Raw genomic sequence first — 21088 nt, 5'->3', positions numbered from 1 at the left:
ATTCTGGGTACTTGGGCAGGGGCTCAGAGCTGCAGATGAGTCCTTGTCCCCCACACACAGAAAGCTGTTTTGACAAAACAAGATTCTGCTAAAATTCAAGACCTCAGAGTATCTTTATGACTCCAGACTCCTCTCCTTCACACATTCTCACACAGCAGGCCCACCCTCCATCTTCCCAAATCTGACACACCTGTCTCCTCTGGGCTGCCCACAGTAAATATTATAGAATCAGGTCCAGTTGGCAGCTCCTGTCCCTCTCTGCACCCAGATGACAAATCACCCTGGTTGGAGTCCAGCGAAGGCCCTTCACAGGCCCAGGCCCAGCTTGATGACACCAAATATTCTGAAAGCAAGGATCCTGGGCCCCAAGATTTTAGGGAATGTATGTGGCCCGTTGAGGCGGAGCAGCCGCAGTGACAGCTGAGGGTTTGGAACAGAAGTGGGCAATGCCCAGCCCCCCGGGCTGGCTCCTTTCGGCTCTCTACTCTCCCCTCTGCCTGCCCTGGACTCACGTCAGTGGGTGCTTGATGGCTGGTTACTTCCACCCTGGGGACCATACGCTAACAGGAGACGTTAACCCAGAGTGAGGGCATGAAACCCGCCCTGCTGTGGGATCCCTGAGCACTGTCGCGTGCAGCACTGCCACCTGTTGGCCATGGCTAGGAATGCAGCCATGCAGGCATAGGAACTGGCTGCCACAGTAGTGGGGGAGTCCCAGAGGGCTGAGGCGATGTAGGGAGAGCTTGGCTTGGAGCTTGGAGACAGAGCTTGGAGACAGAGGGTCCATCAGCCCTGAGACTATCTATCAGGGGTCAGCTCCCACCCAGAGCTTTTCCAGCCATCTCCTTTGCTGCAGGTCAAACTTTCAAAGTCCATCCCTGCCCCCCAAGTCCCTCGATCACCACAGTAAGCTCATTAAATCAACAAAAATTTATTGAATGCCAGCTATGTGCCAGCATTGTGCAGCAGTGACTTGTAGAATAATAGATGATACAGGACTCTCTAAGGCTGAAGCCACCACTTCTACCTACAGAGGATCCAAGTGGGTCCCCCTCAAGGAGATGAAGGAGTTTTTTTCAGGCCAATGGTTCTGGTTCTGCTCTTTAGGGCTCCTGACTCAGCTTGTCCCAGCTCCCATCTGGCGCTGCTGTCTTCCTGCACCCCACTCCCTCTGCCCATTACACACACATCTTGCAACTTTCCTGGATCTAGCAGCTTCCTGGCAAAGTGTGGTACACCTGGACAGGCCCCCCACCTGTGTACCCTCAGCTCCCCATCTGGCTTCCACATTAGACTCCCTGGCAATGAGAAGCCTGAGTGAACTGCTAAATGGGATCCACAGGGATGGCACTCCATGCTGTGGGGCTCTGCCCTTCCGGGACTTGGGAGCACAGATCACAGCCCCTGCCCCAGCCTGCCCCTACCCTCTGGCGCCTCCCTGCAAAGCTCACCTTCTATTCAAGGAATCAGAGATCAATGCTGGGGCTCATCCTCACCCCTACCCCCCACCCGCAGCTTTATTAACCCTTCACAGCCTAAATGCCACAGGAGTCAGCAGCCTGTTGCACTTATCCAAACACAACCACTGCTAGGCTTCCGCAGAGACCTGCGCAGGCACTCCTGCCCCAAGAATCCTGGGATAAGCAGACGACCACAGTCCCCAGGACAGAGGCCCATGGAAATTCTCTACCTGGAGGACCATAAAGTCCCAGAGGGCTGCAGGGAGTTGAACCAGAAGAGGACCCCACCCATGGATGTAGGTCATGGGGAGGTGTCAGGCATTTATTTCTGGAGCAGAGGTGAGGTGGGTAGGGCAAGGACCTCAGCACCGGACGCAGCTGCGCATGAAGTTGACACAGAGGCTCGTGTAGTAAGTAGGGTAGTCACGGAGATGGCTGACGTGTGCAGATGACTTGAAGTCCACAGAGTGCACCAGGACCCGGTGCGCCAGGCGTGCCTCCACCATGCGCTCCACGTCCCTGGCCAGGACCACCTCGTCGGCCCTGGAGTAGAGGTAGAGCTCTGGCCAGCGAGAGGCTGCGTCGAGCAGCCTGTCATAGAAGTGGGTGTGGAAGAGGGAGGTGAGTGGCGCCAGCAGGACGTGGAACAGGACTGCCACCAGGGCAAAGGCCACCAGGAGCAGCAGGCGCAGCACGGCAGGCCGGGGCTCCAGGATGGCTGCCAGCGCCCTCAGAGCCCCCAGCAGGTTGCCGTCGCCAGGACCACTGTCAAAGATGGTGCCCACCACACGCAGGTGGCAGAAGCGCCGATGGGTCTGCAGGAGCTCCAGCACGTATCGGTACAGCATGACGCCGGCGTTGCTGAAGACGTGGAAGAGCAGGGGCTCCTTCTCAACCTCGTAATCAAAGAGCAGCTCAAGCAGCTTCTGGGCCAAGACACGAAGTGAAGGGATGCCCAGGGACTCGGAGAAGAAGACCATGTGCCAGGGGGCTGTGTATCGGATCACGATGCAGCCCTGAGGAGAGGAGAGAGGCCCTGTCCATCCTCGGGGATGGGGTGGGGAGGTGGGGAGCAGCTAAGGTCAGAGGGGTCCAGCAGCTCCAATTTCCACAGGCCCATAAGCTGGCAGTGCTCCAGGCCCTGCTGCAGTCTGGGCAACAGCTCACCTCTCCTAGACGCAGGAAGGTCCACTCCAGGCCCATTTGTGGAATAAGCGCTTCATGCTGGCCAAGCCCCCTCAGCCTGGGATGGTATGCGAGGCCTGGAGCCCAGAGCTCACTTTGGAAACATCTGGGCTGACCAGAAGGAAGCCTCCTCACTCTGGTCCGCTCCCTGTCTCCCTCCCACCCCTGACCCTGCACCCTCATCTGCTCAACTCTGGCACATTTAAGGCCTCACTGCTTGGCTACACCCTGCTACAGCGACTCTGCTCTTGCCTGTCCCTACTTCCCAGGGACAAACAGGTATCCCCGCAAGACCCAACACCCGAGACAGCCTGCAGGCCCAGCCTTGACCACCAGAGGCCACCCGTGAGCCAGGCCCACATGGCGTCAGTCTCTGGCCACTGCCACCTTCCCGCAGGGCCCTGAGAACAGAGGCCATACTCCCAAATGTCTGGTTCCAAGGCCTGGGATCACTCCTCACTCTCCCTGAAATTCCAAATACAGTAAACTCCGTTGTTCCTCAAATTCTAAAATCTTAGCTAAACTCTCTCTAGGCCTCTGTGCCCCTCAATGCCTGGGTCAAGTACACCTCAAGGTCTCCACACAGATCCCCTTCTAGGCCAGTTAGAACAGGCAGCCAAAGCCACCCTGAGTCCTAATCCTCTCTCACTAACATGTGCCAGAGACAAAGGGCCCCTTGCCGGGGGAATCTGAGTTAGGCAGGCTCTGGGGTCAGACAGTTCTGGGCTCAATTCCTGGGACCAGCACTTATTAACAGTATGGATGAACAGCAATTTACTTCATCTTTCTGAGTCTGCATTCCCAGCTGTAAGTTGGGATAACATCCATCTCATGGGATTGTGGTGAAAATGAAACGAAAAAACGTACCTTGAGTGCCCAAAACAGCACTTGGCACAAAGTCCTCAGCTAAGAACAGCAGTCATTAGTGGTGGTAGGAGTAATAACAAGGAGAAAATTACATGCGCGCAGTACTCGAATGACCCAGAGCCAGAGAGAGATGGTCAGCTGAGGTAACCCTGCCATCAGCCTCCTGACCTTGTCCCCTCCCGCTGACTGTGATCACATGTGCCCCAACTCCTCCTGGCTCTGCTCTCACCAAGACCCTAGCGTACCTAAGCACCCCTCCCAAGACTCTGCAGGGGGGGTCACGGATGCTACCTGGCCCCGCAGATCTGGAAAATTTCACAAAGAGCTCTGCTCCAACTCCCCAGAGGGTGCTTTCCACCCACCCTCAACTTACACACAGCATCGCCCACGAACGCAAACATACTCCACACCACCACACACACACAACCCTTGGGACTAAACACAGCCTTGTCCGCCTCACACCCCACAGATGCAGACACCCATGGCACCCACTGCACCACCTGTGAAGTGCACAAAAAAGCACAGCCACCAACGCACACCCACAGTGCACACACCACTGTAGGTACTACCTTCAGGAGCCCACACATGTGCGTGCACACACGCCCACACACGCTTCTCCCCAGAAGCATTCCCATGCAGCACTACCTGTTGATACAGGCATAAACCCAGCAGCAAGTTCTGGGAACTCACTGTCTCTGAGGGCGCATGTGCCCTCCACCTCCATGTCACCCATGAGCGCATGCACAGAGCTTGCCTTGTGAACGCCCAACACCCCCTGTGAAGGAAGGGCATATACACCAAGCTTCCCTGGGCCTCGCTCTGAGGTTTCCATCTCTGCTGCCACCTCCCGAGTCAGATGCTCCTGGAACCCCCCTGCACCAAGGGCCGGGCTCTCACTGGCTGTCCGATCCCAGTCTCTTCCCTCTCCTCTGAAGCCAACCATCTCTCCATCTCCACACATGCTCGGTCCCAGCCTGATCCATCTGCCCTCACCTCACTCTACTTTCAGTCTCTTCCTCGTTCCAGATTCCTGCTCAAACCGATCTCATTAAAAAAAAAATTAAAGCCTCTGCCTTCCCACCATGTTCCCCTCTAACTCTGTCCCACCCTTTCTTCACCTTCCCAAACTTTGACACCCTCTCCACCTGGTCCCCTCCCACTGACTCACTCTGACAGCTGCACTGCTCTTACCATGGTCGCCCAAGTTCTCCCGAATGGCTAAATCCCATGACACCTTTCGGTCCCCACCGTACTTTCCTTCCAGCAGCATTTGGGATTACGAGCGCTTAGAAACACTCTCTGATAGCCCTGGCTCTTCAATAAGACAGAAACAGGAAAAAATGGACTGTTCTAGACTTATAAGAGACTTAAGGAACGAAATAACTAGATGCAATGGGCGATCCTGGATTGGACCCTGGTTCGGGAAAATCAACTGTAAAGGACACTTTGGCAACTATCAGAGAATCTGAATATGGACTGGAAACTCGATGAGATTAAAATGTATTAACATGGGACGGTGGAGATCATGGTCCGAAAAAAAGCAGGATATAAAATAGTGTATTCAAGAGATCTTATTTAGGTAAAGAAAAGATGCACAAACAGAAAAAAAGCTGAAAGGATATATACTAAGGCTAAATAGAGGTGATCTCTAGGGGACAGACTATGACGTTTTTATATTCTTTTAAATAATAAAGTATCAGGAGTTTGGGGTGGGAAAATTTTTTTCTCTACCCCCATCTTATCCTCCTGACCAGGGGGTAAAGGCACCCATTCCTTTCCCAGACAACCCCCTGCCAACGAGCGCTGCCACCTCAACTCCTCTGCCTTCCCTGGGATCACTTCCTCCCTCCACTCCATCACTTCCTCCCATGCCGTCTGCCCCAAGAACATCTTTCCTCTCTCCCTCGACAGTGGTCCATTTCCCTAAGACTCTCTTCCTGTGGATTCCATCACATTTCCCTGAGTTTTCTTGTCCACCTGTAGCCACTCCTCCTTTCCACGTGGGACCCTCTTCGTCTTCTGCTCCTTTAAGCTTGGGTTCTGTCCTGGGCCTCTTCTCCTTGCCCTCTACACACTCCCTGGGGGAAATCTCATCCACCCCAGAGCCCACGGCTTCTCTTCTAGTGCTCCTTGTTTCAAAGAACCCAGGATCTGCTGCAGCCAGAAACCTGGCATTACCCAGACCCCTCCCTATCCCTGTGCCCACACACAACCTCTCATCCAATGACCACTCTACCTCCTAACAAGCTCCTTGATCCATCAACTTCCCTCCACCAGCACCACCAGCCCCAAGGTCCTGGCCACCTCAACAAACTCACTTCCCAGCCTCTGGTCCTGGCCCCCACAATCCTTTCCCCACTCAGCAGTGAGGGACTCTCAGAAGCACAAGTCTAACATCACACCCCTGTTTAGTCCCCTGAGGACCCTCCCAGCCTCATCTCTTCACACTTGCCCTTTCTTTTGTCCTCTGTTCTGGCCACACTCACCTATTCCCAGTCCTCTGCCTGCCCTCAAGGATCTTAGTCTAATGGAGAAGCCAAACCAGCCTCACCCAGTAAGTCGAATTCAGAAGCAGCTGAAACTACTTAAGGAATAAGGCAATGCCAGAGGACCAGGCTTGTTGGTTGAGGGGAGGCCTCAAGCTCAGAACTACATCTTTCCTCCAACTCCTCTCCCATTCCAGGGCCACCACACACCTGGGGCACAGCACAGACGTGGGTCAGTGGAGGGAGGCTGAGAGGAGGGGGCCCCAGCTGGCCCTTCTCCCAGGTGACTGCCATTCCTCCTCAGTGCAGGGCTTCCAGCTGGTGGCTGGGGGTCTGTACTGATGCCTCCCTGCTTTGGGAGGTCTGGGCTGAGGAGGGCAGGGTCAGGCCAGCGGCCAAAGCTGTGAAACGGGCTTCCCAGAGGCTCTCTCCAATAACCACAGCCTCTACATACAACTCTTGGTGCATCCTGAGATGAAGCAAGGAAACCGCAGTCCTGAGTCTCTCTTCCAAGAGGCCCTTCTACTCTGGAAACGTGAGGGGCCATGGTCAGCCCTAAGACAGAAACTCACCTGGTCAGAAAAGGAGAAAGCCCCAGGAGTCCAGACTATGCCCAGCACACCCGGCCCAGGTTCCTGCTGCCCAGAGTGGCAGCACTAGCCAACAGAGACTGGAGGTCTGGGCTGACTCCGCAGCTGGGAGCACATCTGGGATGGGCTGTCCACTGTGGGGCTTGGGGAGGAAGGAGGGGGAGCAGGTCAGGTGGCTGAAGGGGACAGACCAGGCCACAGAGCTGGCTGCAAAAGGGTAGATAATCCTGCCCAAGTCCCCATGGGCCCAGCATCTTCCTCACAGGCCATTCTTGGTGCCATTCCCAGGCCTTCCTGGGCTGACTGGTGGTCAGCCTCCACTGCAGCCCGGAGATGCTGGGAGAGCCCCGCAGAGCGGCCCCAGCGCACTGGGCGTCCGCACACCTGCAGTACTCACCCTTTTGTGGTAGATGGCACTGTATTTGGCCAGGTTCTTGTCCGTGCAGCCACCCCAGCCCAAGAGAATCACCAAAGGCTGTCGAGTCCCCGCCTCCTTCCCACCTTGGTTGGGGCTGTTCTCTGAAACACAAGCAGGATGAGACTGTCATCCCTGGAGCTAGGGTTCGGGGTGGGGGTGACTAGCCAATCCAGAGCCAGCGCTACTCGGGCTGCTGGCAGGGGAGCGCCAGGTGCCAGGCCCAGGCATCCTGCCGGTCCCTGTGCCTCAGGTTCCCAGGGGGCTCCTTCCTCTGTCCTTCACTTCAACTGGCTTTTAGGCTTCTCAGGAGGCACTGCAGGGTAACTGGAAAAACCCACCCGAGGGCCCCTTTCTTTAGTGACTCCAAGACATAGCCCAGGTGAGAAAAGTGAATAAATACTTCCACCATGCAATTTCACCTTCTAATCCAGGGATCTACAAACTACAAGCCATGGGCCAAATTTGACCCAAGATCTGTTTTCATATGACCTTCGAACTAAAACTAAAAATGTTTTTTACATTTTAAAATGTTTTTGTTTAAAAATCAAAAGAAGATTTTGTTATGTGAAAATCATATGAAATTTAAATTTCAGTGTCCACAAATAAAGTTTTATTGAAACACAGCCCAGCTCATTCATTTACATAATGTCTACGGCTGCTTTCAAGCTAAACAGCAGAGTGGAGTAGCTGCAACAGAGACCACGCAGTTCACAAAACCTAAGATACTGCCCTTTACAGAAAAAGTTTGCCAGTTGCTGTCCTAATTCCATGAGCAGACGGAAGAAGAGGTCTTTAAAAGGAGAAATGGGAGACTTCCCTGGTGGCGCAGTGGTTAAGAATCTGCCTGCCAATGCAGGAGACACGGGTTCGAGCCCTGATCCGGGAAGATCCCACATGCCACGAAGCAACTAAGCCCGTGCGCCACAACTACTGAAGCCCACATGCATAGAGCCCGTGCTCTGCAACAAGAGAAGCCACCGCAATGAGAAGCCCGCACACCGCAACAGAGTAGCCCCCATTCGCCGCAACTAGAGAAAGCCTGCGCACAGCAACAAAGACCTAGCGCAGCCAAAAATAAATAAATAAAATAATCATTAAAAAAAAAAAAAAAAGGAGAAATGGATAGGGCAGTATAAGCAGGGAAGTGAAGCAGACAGACTCTGGCGGCCACTACCAAACCACCCACCCTGTCCTGACAGAGAAGAATAACAGCCAGTATTTACTGAGGTTTAACCCTCACAACAACAATACGAATAATATTAGTACAGATGAGGAAACTGAGGCACAGAGTGGTTAAGTTACTTGCCTAAGGTCACACAGGAAGTGTAGAGCTGGGAATCTGGTCCCTGCTCCCCATCCTAGCTAAGTCACTTGAGACCTCCTGTGCCACCAGCCCCGTCCACAACTAGAAGCTCATCTCCTTCGGTGATGTGCCAAGGCACAAGCCACCTGCCTCCTCCATGGCTGCTTCTGAAGGCCTCCCTGCAAGCTTGTCGGTCAGACCTCATCTCATTTCCCCTGCCAAGTGAGTACCCACCCTCCTTGGGGCGACTTCTGTGCACGGACTGTCTGTTGCTAGTTATCTGCCCTTCTGAAAGGACCAGGGTGTACCCTTCCAAGGATCAAGCCACTTGGCTATGCTCAGCTGCCACCCTAAGATTTACGGATGCTGGTGGTGACCTGGCGACAGTAAATTTCAAGGCTAGTTAAGAGGATGGTAAATATAAATCACTAACCTTTGGACAAAAGGAAGACAACAATTTCCTGTGGAAATTAATGTGATTGAAAAGTTCAGTGTTCCTGCTCTCCAGCAGTGGCAGCTCCGGCCTTTGGAGATTGACTGCCTGCACCCATGGGGATGCCAGACTGAGTTGCAACTCAGCCTGGACCAGGAGCTCCCAGCACCTCAGTCCCTTGCTGACCGCTGCCAGCCGTTCCAGGCTCCCCTGACACCGGCCTCAGCCTCTGATAAGAGAGATGGTCCCACAGCTCTAACCAGGCCACTCTAAATATTCTCACCACCTTTCTTGGCCTGGTGGCCTCCTGTCCTTGGCCAGGGCAGCTCTTCGCCTGCACTGGCCTTTCTGGTGAAGAGGCTCTATCTGGGCCTCACTGGGGCCCTGGCCCAACCTTGCTGGCAATGACTACCCGTAAAGCTCAGGCTGCAGCAGCCTCATGCGTGGTAATCGACAGCTACAGTTTGGATCTGCCTTTGACCCACTGAGGTCCAGCAGCTGGATTTCTGAGACTTGCCCCAGGGAGGCTCCCTAACCTCTGTGCAGCTGTCTGAGCATGGGCTCCCCTCCCCCAGCCTATGGGGCTCCCCTCCAGGTACCACCACCAAGACACCAGCAAAGGGTTTGGGGGTTTATCTCAAAAAGAGAGAAGGCAGCCAGGGGCGGTCACATTCCCTGGTGGCCGCCCTTACCAGCAGTGGTGGGGCATTCCCAGTCCGGGAAGGTTCAGACACTTCTGCCGGGCCTCTGAGCTGCCCCTCACCCCACAGCAGGGCTCTATAACTCCACTTTGCTCCACTGCAGGTTTTGCCGGCACCCTTGGCTTCACCAACTCAGGCAGAAATGACTCTTCACCAGACACACAACTCCACGGAGAAACTCAGAATGCGGACACCCTGGACACACTGCCTCTTCCCAGAGCCCAAGCTTTCCATAACATTCCTAAAAGGAGGGAATTTGTCCTTCTACTCCAGCCAGGCATTTGAGGCCACTCCCCTGAACCACAAGGTGCTCCTCCTACCCACAGGCATCTCCCACGCCCCGACACAGTCTCTTCCCAGGGCCCCCTCTCCATGCCCATTCCTAACTCAGAGCCTTTGTCATGACCTCCTCCCACTGGAGCCACGCTGCCCACTCTGATTCTAGACATGGAGCACTATAAACCAGAAAAGTCCAAGATGCTCCGGGAACATGGCTGAGAGAGTGATCGTGACCGGGAAAGGCCTCCCACAGGAAGACTCGCTTGCTGTGCTGGCCTTGACGGACCGTAGGAGCATGCCAGGTGGAGAAAGGGCATGAGCAGGGGCAGGGGACGATGGAGATGTTACAGTTGCTCTGGGGCACGGCAAGCAGTCCTAGGAGGCTAGAAGCCTGGAAGAGGGAGCAGAAGTGGGCAGGAGAGCTGCCAAGAGTGGGACTGGGGCCCGATCCTGAAAGTCCCCCAAGCCATGCTTAGGAGTCAGGATTTTATCCGGAGCAGTGGAGGGCGAATGAAGATTCTGGAACTGGGGGAGTGGCATGATCCAGTGTGTATTGATTAATGACTTGCACAATTACTCGTATAATGTCCGTCTCCCCTCAGCCAGTAGGCTCTGTGAAGGCAGGACCTGGGTTTGTTGCATTCAGCGCCAGATTCCCCGTGCCCAGCGCTGTAGCTGGCCTGTCTAGGCACTCAGCAGAAACATGCTGAATGAATGAACACGTGGCTGCAAACTGAAAGACAGATCCAAGGAGAAAGAGCTGGCATTCTTCTTGTTACCTATTGCCCTTTCCAGAGTAATAAAAGTAAGAGCTATGGCTATTGTTATTTATTGCCACCTCCGGGTCATGATTCCTCCATTCTCTGTAAAAGCCCCTGCTCCTTTTATGCTCCTTCCACTGGTCATTCCCCTATCCCCCTCCCACTGCTGACATCTCCTGGCCTCTGGCCACTGCCCCTCAGGCACTGAAGACTCGGGCACTGGCTCTGTCTCCCACTTCTACACCAGGACTTACCACAGCCCTGCACAGGCAATCAAACCCACCTTGGTCCTAAACCATCACAAACCTCTCTGAATTCCACATCTCCTTTAGCTCCTACCTCCCCCTCTTTGCCATCACCAAGAAAAACAATAATGATAACAACAAAAAGAGAATTGTGTCAGGAACTATCGAAGCACTTTTTATATCAACTCATTTAATCCTCACAACAATCGTACGAACAAGGTACTGTTATTATTCTCATTTTACTGATTAAAAACTAAGCCACAGAGATGGTATATAATTGTTCGAGGTTACACAACTAATAAGCAGTGAAGCTGGAATCCAAACCCAGGTGGTCTGACCCAGAGACTAGCTCATCACCACTACCCCAGGGGGCCCCCTGGGTAAAAAAAACAAGTCTTAACCAAATCTCTTTCCACTCAGCTCCAAACCCGTACACATGGCTGCCTCTGTATATCAACAGATCCAACACCAACCTCTTCCACCTGCTCCTCCTCAGGGACTGGACATCGCAGTCAGAACCTCAACATACGCTGCCTCATTTGGTCCCTTGACCACCCTAGGAGTTAGCTACTATTGCTAACCCCGTTTTACAGATAGGAAAACTAAAACACAGAGAGGGTAAGTCTTTTTCCCCCAAAACACACAGCCAGGAAGTGGCACAGCCAGCATGCATCTCTGGACCACCATGCCACACTACCCCCCGCCTCCAGGACCTTGCACATGCTCCTCACTCCCCAGCCCTGGAGGCTGATGCTCCATGTTATGCTTTGCTAATGCCCATGCCACCTGCTGAGTCAGCTCACTGTTGACATCCAAGAAGCCCCCCTTGATGCCCTCCCCAGCCCCTTCATCACTAGACTGGGTTAGATGCCCCTCCTCTGTATTGTCACAGCACCACCATCACCATGCCACTGTACTTATCCACTGCACTGAAAGGGCCCGTTAAGAACAGGTCGTGTTACTACTGTAACACGCAAGGCAAGTTGGCAAATGCCTGAACCAGAGCAGTGGGGGACAGGTAGGAAGGGGGAAGGAAATGATAGGGAGAAGAGAATCACAACAATTTTGGAACATGTATTAAAAGCCTCAAAAAACGTGCACTCTTTGACTTAGTAATTCTACTTTTATGAAAGAAAAATGTTTAATCATACGGAAATAGTCTGTAATACATTAAACATACATTAAACATATGGAAATAGTCTGTAATACATTAAACATACAACATACATAATGTAAACATACATTATGTCTACAGATCATAGACATAAATGTAAGACCTAAAACTATAAAACTCTTAGAAGAAAATGTAAGAGTAAATCTTTGTGACCTTGGATTAGGGAATGGTTTCTTAGACATGACTAAAAGTACAAGGAATAAAAGAAAAAATAGACTTCATCAGAATTGAAAACTTTTGAACATCTAAGGACACCATCAAAAAGTGAAGAAACCGGACTTCCCTGGTAGCGCAGTGATTAAGACTCCACCTGCCAATGCAGGGGACACAGGTTTCGAGCCCTGGTACGGGAAGATCCCACATGCTGCGGAGCAACTAAGCCCGCGCGCCACAATTACTAAGCCTGCTCTCTAGAGCCCGCGTGCCACAACTACTGAAGCCCACGAACCTAGAGCCCATGCTCCGCAACAAGAGAAGCCACCGCAATGAGAAGCCCGCGCACCCCAATGAAGAGTAGCCTCCGCTCACCACAACTAGAGGAAGTCCACATGCAGCAACGAAGACCCAATGCAGCCAAAATAAATAAATAAATTTATTTTTTTTAAATGAAGAAACCCACGGAATGGGAGATAATTTTTGCAAATCATATATCTGATAAGGGGTTTGTATCCAGGATACATAAAAAAACTCTCACAATTCAAAAATAAAAAGACAAATAACCCAACTTTAAAATGGGCAAAGGATTTGAAGACATTTCTCCAAATAAGATGTACAAATGCCCAATAAGAACATGAAAAGGTGCTCAACATCACAGTCATTAGGGAAATGGAAATCAAAACCATGAGACAGCACATTATACCCACTAGGATGGCTATAATAAAAAGTCAGATAATACCAAGTGTTGATGAGGATATGGAGCATTCAGAACCCTCATACACTGCTGGTGAGAAAGCAAAGAAGGTGCATCTACTTTAGAAAGCAGTTTGGCAGTTCCTCAAAAAAAATTAAACATTGAGTTTCCATATGACCCAGCACTTCCACTCCTAGGTATATACCCAAGAGAACTGAAAACATATGTCCACACAAAAACCTGTACACGAATGTTCACTGCAGCATTATTCACGATAGCCAAAAAGTAGAAACAATCCAAATGCCTATCACCTGTAAATGGATGAAAAAAATGTGGTATATCCATTCAATGGAATATTATTTGGTCATAAAAAGGAATGAAGCACTGCTACAACATGGATGAACCTTGAAAACATATGTTAAGTTAAGGAAGTCAAACACAAAGACCGTATATTGCATGATTCCATTTATATGAAATGTCCAGAATAGGCAAATCCACACAGTAGAAAGTAGATTAGTGGCTGCCAGGAGCTGGAGGGAGGGGGAAATGGGGAGAGACTGCTAATGGTTCAGGGCTTCTTTTGGAGGTGATGAAAATGCTCTGAAATTAGACAGTGGTGACAGTTGCACAATTTTGTAAATATACTAAAAACCAATGAATTGCACATTTTAAAAGGGTGAATTTTATGGTACGTGAATTGTATCTCAATAATGTTATTATTTTAAGAATTAACAGTAACACATTAAGCGAAAAAGGAAGCTGCAAAGAAGTAAGTACAACAGAATACCTATATACATACATACACACATACCTACACATACTTATGTATAGAAAAAATACATCAAATATTAATAGCAATTATTTCTGGGATCAGAGGCAATTTCTTTTTCATGATTTTTTTTTCTACTCACTTTCTAAAATCCCTATGTATCACTTTTGCAATGAGAGTTAAAATATTATTTTTTTTAAAAGGGTGGGGGGAGGTGTCCTGCAGAGTCAACAGCACTTGAGAAGTCAAAGAGATCATGGATACCCAGAAGCCCCTTGGCGAGGCAGAAGTATTCTTTTCAACCCTGGCACTTCTTGAGTACCCCACAAAACAATTTAATCCCACGGGCTCTCTGTCCTCTGGACTTTTCTCAACAAACAACACTGACACCAATAATACAAGAATTACAGATACATACTATATTGTACAACAGTTCAAGTCATAAAACTAAAGCATAAATTGGATTGTGTATATCCCAGGGGCATATGGGGAAGACAAAGGAAAGGGCTGACAAGATAAGACTCTGTGGAACAATATGTGCTTTTCTTCTGCAAGCCAGAACGAAAATACAAAGAACCTGTTTTCTTCTTAAAATACAAGGAATAAAAGGATCCTCAATTTCCTCTACTCCCAAGAAATACTTTCTAGAGTCTCACAGTTCCTATATTTAAACAAAATTACTTCATTTTAAATTTACTTTTTTTTTTTTTGGAGTAACAGCATAGGAGAGTAGCATGGTATCTAGGAGTGCATACTGTATAAAACCATACCTGGGTTCAAGTCTCTGGTTCTGCCACCAATAACTATGAAACAGACCTTGAGCTAGTTCTCTAAGCTTCAATTTCCTTATCTGTGAAATGGGGATAATAATACATAGGACTGAATAAGACAGTGACTACTGAGGGCTTAGCATGTTACCCTGGCACAAAGAAAGAGTTCAATGAATTGAAGTTATTATTACTTCATGAGGAATGCATGCTCACTGTAGAAAAAGCAGAAAATGAATATCTCATAAAATTGGAACCATACTGCTCTTGTAATCTGCTTTCTTCAATTTAGCAATATATTGTGAACATCTCTCCCTGTCGGTTTATATATCTCTACCCCATTCTTTTTAGTGGCTGCAGAGCAGCTATAGAATATTTCATAATTTATGGTGACCAAGCTCCCATTATTGGACATGATGTTGTTTCCAATCTTTTGCTGTTATAAAAATACTTTAATGGACACCTCTTTCTTCCTGCATGTCCTTGACTGTTTCCTAGAAATGGAACTGTATTCAGGCAGTACTTCCTGCTGGCAACTGAAATCTGCACGCACAGGCTTTGGAGTGAGGCTCCCACGTTGGAATCTGGGATAACTTGGGGCAAGATACTTCACCTCCCCTGAGCTTCTGTTCCTCATCTGTAAGACGGGATAAGAGTACTCCCTACTTCACAAGGTGGTCGTGAGAAGTAATAAAATCATAAGAGAGGTTCCTGGCAGGCCTGGCATGTGAGCCAGGCATGGTCAACAATGTAAGTGCAACAGAAACCACAGAGACCTCAGGCAAAGGAGGCCAGCAAAGGGTCCTTCACGTCTGGAGCTCAGATCCAGGGCCTAGCACGGTGCCTGGTATAAAGCAGACAAATTAGGAAGGGTTTTTATTAATGTATGAAAGAAAACATACCGTGATTAAAAAAATAAACAAAACTCTACTGTTTAAAAAAGAAAAGCACCTACGGGGTCCCCACAGACAAGAAGAGGGTCTAGTCCCAACCCTTCGCCCGGGCCTTTGAGGCCTCTCTGGTATTACAGCTCTTGAGATTTTCTCTCCGGCTCCTGAAAGCACCCGGCGGCCTGCCGCCAGGGCCCTGCTCTCTCGGGCCACTCTCAGTCCCCCCAGTGCCCCTAGTTCTGCACTTCCTGCTGCTCCCCATCTACCTGTCAGCCCTCCCGCAGCTCCAGGTCCAGCTTGGGCCACTCTACTCCAGGAAGGCAGCTGACCCCTGGGGCCCACCATGGTTGTTTGGACTGTGGTCCACCCCAGACTGTTTCCCCGGTGCCAGGGAGAACTTCCTGGGGGTCAAGACAAGGTCTACATTTCTTTGACCCCGGCAGGCGCTCAGCAGAAGAGCAGACTGACAATTAAGCCTGGGCCTACAATAAACCTATCACTTCCCTTCTCTGTGACCCCCCCCCCACCACCGAAGGCTTTCTTTGTACTCTAAGAGTGAGCCCCTTGTCCCAGCCTCATTAATTCTGTGAATCAATTATTTCTAAAAAATGTTTACTGAACATGAAAGCAACAGGGTGCCTTTAAGAAGGCCTGCTGGCCTGCCAGTGAGCTGCAGAGGGGCCCCAGGGCAGGGCTTGGCTGACCATTCTCTGGCTGGGAGGAGGGGCAGCACAGCCCTGGCCTGGGATGGCAGAGCAACTTGGGCCGGGCCCAAGTGCTGCCCAAACGACTCCCTTCAGCTCATTTGGCACTTCATCCTTGCCAGGCTCTGGCAACACTGAGCAAAACCTCCAGCAACACGACAGGGATCCCTGCTGTGGGAGCCCTGAGAACAGAACCTTCCCCAAGGAAACGAGATGAGAATACCCGACTCTCACTTAGGAGGGTGAGGGGATCACTGGTCAAAGAGGAGTGGGTGGGATGGCGGGAAATGCTAGGTCAAGGGATCAGCTTCAGCAAAGGACCAGGCAGACGACCCTCATTTGGCCCAGACAGCCACGGATACTTGCTGGTGGGAATCCCAGCAGAAGGACCCTGGGCTCTGAATGACCCCAGATCTGTAGCTGCCTTCCAGCTAACTGACGTGCCAGCAGAAGCTGCTCGCCTCTCTATCAACTCACAGCAGTGCTGGGCTCTGTGGCTCTGATGCTCAATTATGGGGGAAAAGCAATTCCAGAAACCAAATATGACTGTCCTTCACACTTCTCCACCATTAAACAGTAATTGCAAAAGAGAGACAATCTCTGGACCCCCAAAGATTGTCTGTGAAGCCCTGTCAGCCTGGAGGGGAGCTCTCTGCAGACAGGAAGAAAACAGATTCAGGGGATCACAGTGCTGTCACTTCCTTCTGAGGGCCATACCGCCTTGAGGTCAGCTCTGGGCTATGCACTTTGAGAGGGAAAGGAATGAGAAACCAAAGCCAGTGCAGAGGAGCAATCAGAAGGAGGAGGCTATTAGAACCACACCAGAGGAGGAACAACTGAAGGCCCTGGAGGTATTTCTCTTGGAGAAGAGAGATGAGCTTGAAAAGAGAGGAAGAGAGACTACCTTGCTCTGTGTTGCACCCACCACGACCTCCTAGCCCTGCGGTTACCATGTCTTTGTGAAACCCCCTGCTTCTAAGCCCTCAGCCCTCCCCAGAACCACAGCTCCTTGAAGGAGTCTGTGTGTGACTCACTTCTGAGGCACCAGCAACTAACCCATCGCCAGGACACAGCAAATGCTGAACTGAAAGCAGAAATGACAGGAAGGCCTACTGTGGCTCAAGAAAGGGAAGTGCTTTCTAACAATCCCAGTTGCCTCCAACAGGCCAGGATATTTGGGAGGAAGCATCCTGTCAGGGAAGGGTCTGCTAAATTATGGAGGACTTTGAACACCATGCTAAGGAATCTGGATTTGATTTATCCTGAGGGCAATAAGGAGCCACTGAAGGGTTTTATGTAGAACAGTGATAAGATCAAAGCTTTGCACTGGGAAGATGGTTGTGGTAGCAATAGAAGAGGCTGAGCTGCAGCTGGAGGTGTGAAGACGATGTGGAGTAAGGCAGGCAAGACATGCAGCTTAGGCTGGGGTGCATGTCAAGGCTCCTCTACCATGATTCCCAATCAGGGCCAAACTCCATTCTCTGGGCCCCCAATCTGACTCACACTGACAGGGACCCAGACCTGTTCTACAGGCTACTAATTTTGTGGAGCCTCCCACACATCTTTCTGTAATGATATGACTGTAGAGAGGAAAACAAAGCTAATCATTAAGCTCACTCTGTGCCAAGCATTATGCTGGGTCCTTTAGACAAATAATCTCAGTTGTGCAACCAACAACCCTAGGAGGGAGGTTACTATTGGTACCCCAGCTGTGCAGATGAGGAAACCGAAGTTCAGAGCTGGAAGCATGCCAAAGGTCATCCAGCTACTAAAGGGAGGAGTCAGGATTTGAGCAGACTTCTATTTCATGGCAGAGACGGCTCTGTAACCACTGCCAAGGAGAGTGCAGAGGAGGGAGGGATGAAGGCTCTGTGTCCTGGGCTTTTGCATGGACCCCGAGGAAAACAGTGGATGAAATATAATGGGTGGGACCCCTAACCACAACTGCCGAAGAAAGGCTAGCAGTGGGAAGCCCGACCCCAAACAAAAGAATCAGGAGGGCCTTCAGCTACCAGGAGAGAAGCGAAGGTACGGGCCTGGGAACTCTGACTAAAGAGACAGAAAGAAGGGCCCCAGCCTACGGGGTTAGGGGTCGGGTAGACGCCGCGAAGGGGCGGGGCTCGGACACCAAGAGCACTCTGGGGGAGGGGCTTACTAGGGGGCGGGGCTCTCTGGACCCGACTAAGTCTAGGACCTGCGGTGAGGGGGACCCCCCCGTGAGGGGGTGGGCCGCGAGAGGACAGGGCCGCAAGAGGGGCGGGGCCACAGCTGCGCTTGAGACCCACAGACTCCTTAGGTCACCTTCCCACGACTGGACCCAACCCTCATTCCATACCCCGGCTCCGGCAGGGCTGATCCGGGATCTCGATGGTGTAGTCCAGCTGGGCCGAGGCCATGATGAAGGCGCCGGCCCTCAGCTCGGGCCTCCGGCCGGAACTCTCGTTCACGTTCCCGCACCTCACCCGGGGGCCTCCTGGGCACCGCCCAATCACCACCCACCTCCCTCGACGCTACCCAATCCCTGAGCCGCGCTCTGTGACCTCCCGCCTTAGCAACCAGCGAGTCTCTCTCGGGGCCTCACGCAGCACCCTGCTAGCTCGGCCCTAGCAACCATGCCCCGCCCCGCTCTATCCCTGGCCCTCAGCCATTGGCTGACTCGCTTGATCTGGGTCAGGTATTGGCCAGCCAAGACGCCGGTCAGGAAGAGTCCCCACCCTCCTGTGTAGGTAAGAGGGTCTGCGGGAGAGTTGTTGTGTTCTGGGGTCGGGGAGGGTTTTCCTTCCTAAACCGTGTCTTATCGTACCGGGTGGACAGCAGTGCCCTTTGACTTACATCACCTAGCTATCTCTACTACCCTCTACCAGCCGCAGCTCCGAGGGCTGGAGGTAGAAAACCGCACAAAACGACCACAGGAATGCGTGCCAGCCCATCCTCCACCCAGCTGGTCGAGGAATATTCTGACTGGTGAGATGGGGAGGATGCAAAGGAGGTGCTATTTTCTAGCGAATACTTTAGAGAATGCCCTGTTCGTGCGAGACATAAAGGGGCTAGGGGGTACAGTTTTCTTAAATTTATCAACGCGCTTAAAAAATATTTACTGACCACCTGTTACATAGGTGGACTCTAGTGAGGATTAAGTTTTTGGCTCTGACTTCCGTAAGTCTTAAAAGGAGAGGGAAAGAAATCATGCATGAGCCAACTGCAATACTGTGCAAGGGATAAGTACTACAAGTAGAGTAGGCCCTAAGGATTTTAGGAGCTCAGAATTAGAAGGGGCATTTATGGCAGTGCTGATGGCTCTTGAGCTGGGTTTTGAAAGACTTGTGGAGACTTGAGACCTTACAGGGCTCAAAGAGAGGAAAGTGAGGGCTTCCCTGGTGGCGCAGTGGTTAAGAATCCGCCTGCTAATGCAGGGGACACGGGTCCGAGCCCTGGTCGGGGAAGATGCCACATGCCGCAGAGCAACAAAGCCCATGAGCCACAACTACTGAGCCTGCACTCTAGAGCTTGTGAGTCACAACTACTGAAGCCCGCGTGCCTAGAGCCTGTGCTCCACAACAAGAGAAGCCACCCAATGAGAAGCCCACTCACTGCAACGAAGAGTAACCCCCGCTCGCCACAGCTAGAGAAAGCCCACGTGCAGCAACAAAGGCCCAACGCAGGCAAAAATAAATAAATAAATTTATAAAAGGAGAGGAAAGTGAGGGGTCGGTGCCAGGAATTATGAGCATTTCCTGGCCAGAGGAGAGACTAATGGGAGAGCAACCTTGGAGGAACAGGTAGGCCCAGATTCTGGAGGGTCTTTGATACCACGCTCAGCTCTGAACTTATGGGTAGATCTTACTGATGGAAAAAATTTCCAATGCAGTTTACACCAATGAGCACAAGAGCTTAGATTTTATCCTAAGGACAATGGGGAGGCTGCAGGGCTTTAAGTGGAAGAGTAACAATCAGATATGTGTTTTAGAAAGATCAATGAAGAGAATGGATTGGGGACTGGGAGAAGGAGGGAGACCAGTTTTGGAAGTTGTTTTAGTAATGGGGAAGGATTATGGTGGCCTGAAACATGGAGAGGTAACAGGATTGAAGAAAAGGGGATGGATTCCTTAGACACTTAGGAGTTTAAAAGAACTGGACTTGGTGACTGGTTGGACATGGGGTGAGTAGGAAAAATGAAGAATGACTTCTAAATTCCTGCTTTGGGCAAACAGAAAGGAGAGTTCTTAGGAGAGGGTCAGTTCTGGGCATGGTGAGTTTGAGGTGCCAGTGGGACATCCAAGTGGAGGTGTCCAAGAGGCAGCTGAGTATGCCTGACTGGAGTTTGCAAGATAAGTCTAAACTGGAAATTAAAATGTGCAGTCTGTTGTGCCTTATATGGCAGCCACATGAGTGGATTGATTTGTTGGGCTTGCCCAGGGAGTATGTGTAGAGTAAGAAGAGAAGAGGGCCTAGGACAGAGCCCTGAGAAGCACCTACATTTGAGGTTCTGCAAAAGTAATTGAGATGAAGTGTCCACAGTGGTTAATTAATCAGTAGTAGAACATGGTTTCCCAGAAACCAGGGGAGGAAAGTGTTGAAGGCTGATGACAAATCAAGTAAAATAAGGTCTAAAAAAAATCCACTGGCTTTAGAAACAAGGAAGTGGTTGTAAAGGCAGTTTCAGTGGCGTGGTGGGAGCTGAGGTCGAATTACAGTGAGTTGAGAAGTGGGTGGGAAGGTGAGGAAGTGACGACTACACTTTTAAGAAGTTTGGCTCTTTAAGAGGCAAAAAGAGAGAAGAAGATAGCTGGAAGGAGAGGCAGGTTTTTATTCAGATGGGAGAAATGCTGTTGGCATGGATCCAGCAAAGAGAAAAAGATAATATTATAGGGAAAAAGAGATGACAGAGAGTGGCGCCCCCAGAAAAAGAATAAGGTAGGGCAACAGTCCCCAACCTTTTTGGCATCAGGGACCGGTTTGGTGGAAGACAATTTTTCCACGGATGGGGCAGAGGAGGGGATGGTTCAGGCGGTAACGCGAGCAGTGGGGAGCGATGTTGCCCGCCGCTCACCTCCTGCTGTGCGGCCCGGTTCCTAACAGGCCATGGACTGCTACCGGTCCGCGGCCTGGGGGTTGGGGACTCCTGAGTAGGGGATCCAAAACATTAGTGGAGAAGTTCACTTAGAGGGACATTTGCACTGTGACAGAAAGGAGGCATGTGAGATGA

General features: G+C 51.0%; 1 protein-coding gene across 4 annotated transcripts; it reads right to left on the bottom strand.

The window, feature by feature from the left end:
- Positions 1-958: 958 nt before the first annotated feature.
- Positions 959-18353, bottom strand: TMEM53 (transmembrane protein 53). 4 transcript variants are annotated; one of them, XM_082669182.1, is made up of 3 exons: positions 18218-18353; positions 6986-7107; positions 959-2476 (listed from the first exon to the last, which is right to left on the bottom strand). In XM_082669182.1, the coding sequence occupies exons 1-3, from the start codon at positions 18276-18278 to the stop codon at positions 1823-1825; spliced, it is 837 nt and encodes a 278-aa protein (XP_082525308.1). In that variant the 5' UTR covers positions 18279-18353; the 3' UTR covers positions 959-1822. The 4 variants fall into 4 exon arrangements, with proteins under 4 accessions (XP_082525308.1, XP_082525311.1, XP_082525310.1 ...); XM_082669185.1 differs by having other exon boundaries at positions 6986-7100; XM_082669184.1 differs by lacking the exon at positions 6986-7107 and having other exon boundaries at positions 18218-18305.
- Between the last annotated feature and the right edge of the window lie 2735 nt (positions 18354-21088).

This window comes from Grampus griseus (genome assembly GCF_964374135.1).
Source record: "Grampus griseus genome assembly, chromosome: 1".
NCBI classification, from domain to species: Eukaryota; Metazoa; Chordata; class Mammalia; order Artiodactyla; family Delphinidae; genus Grampus; species Grampus griseus.
This window is presented reverse-complemented; position numbering and strand designations above follow the sequence as displayed.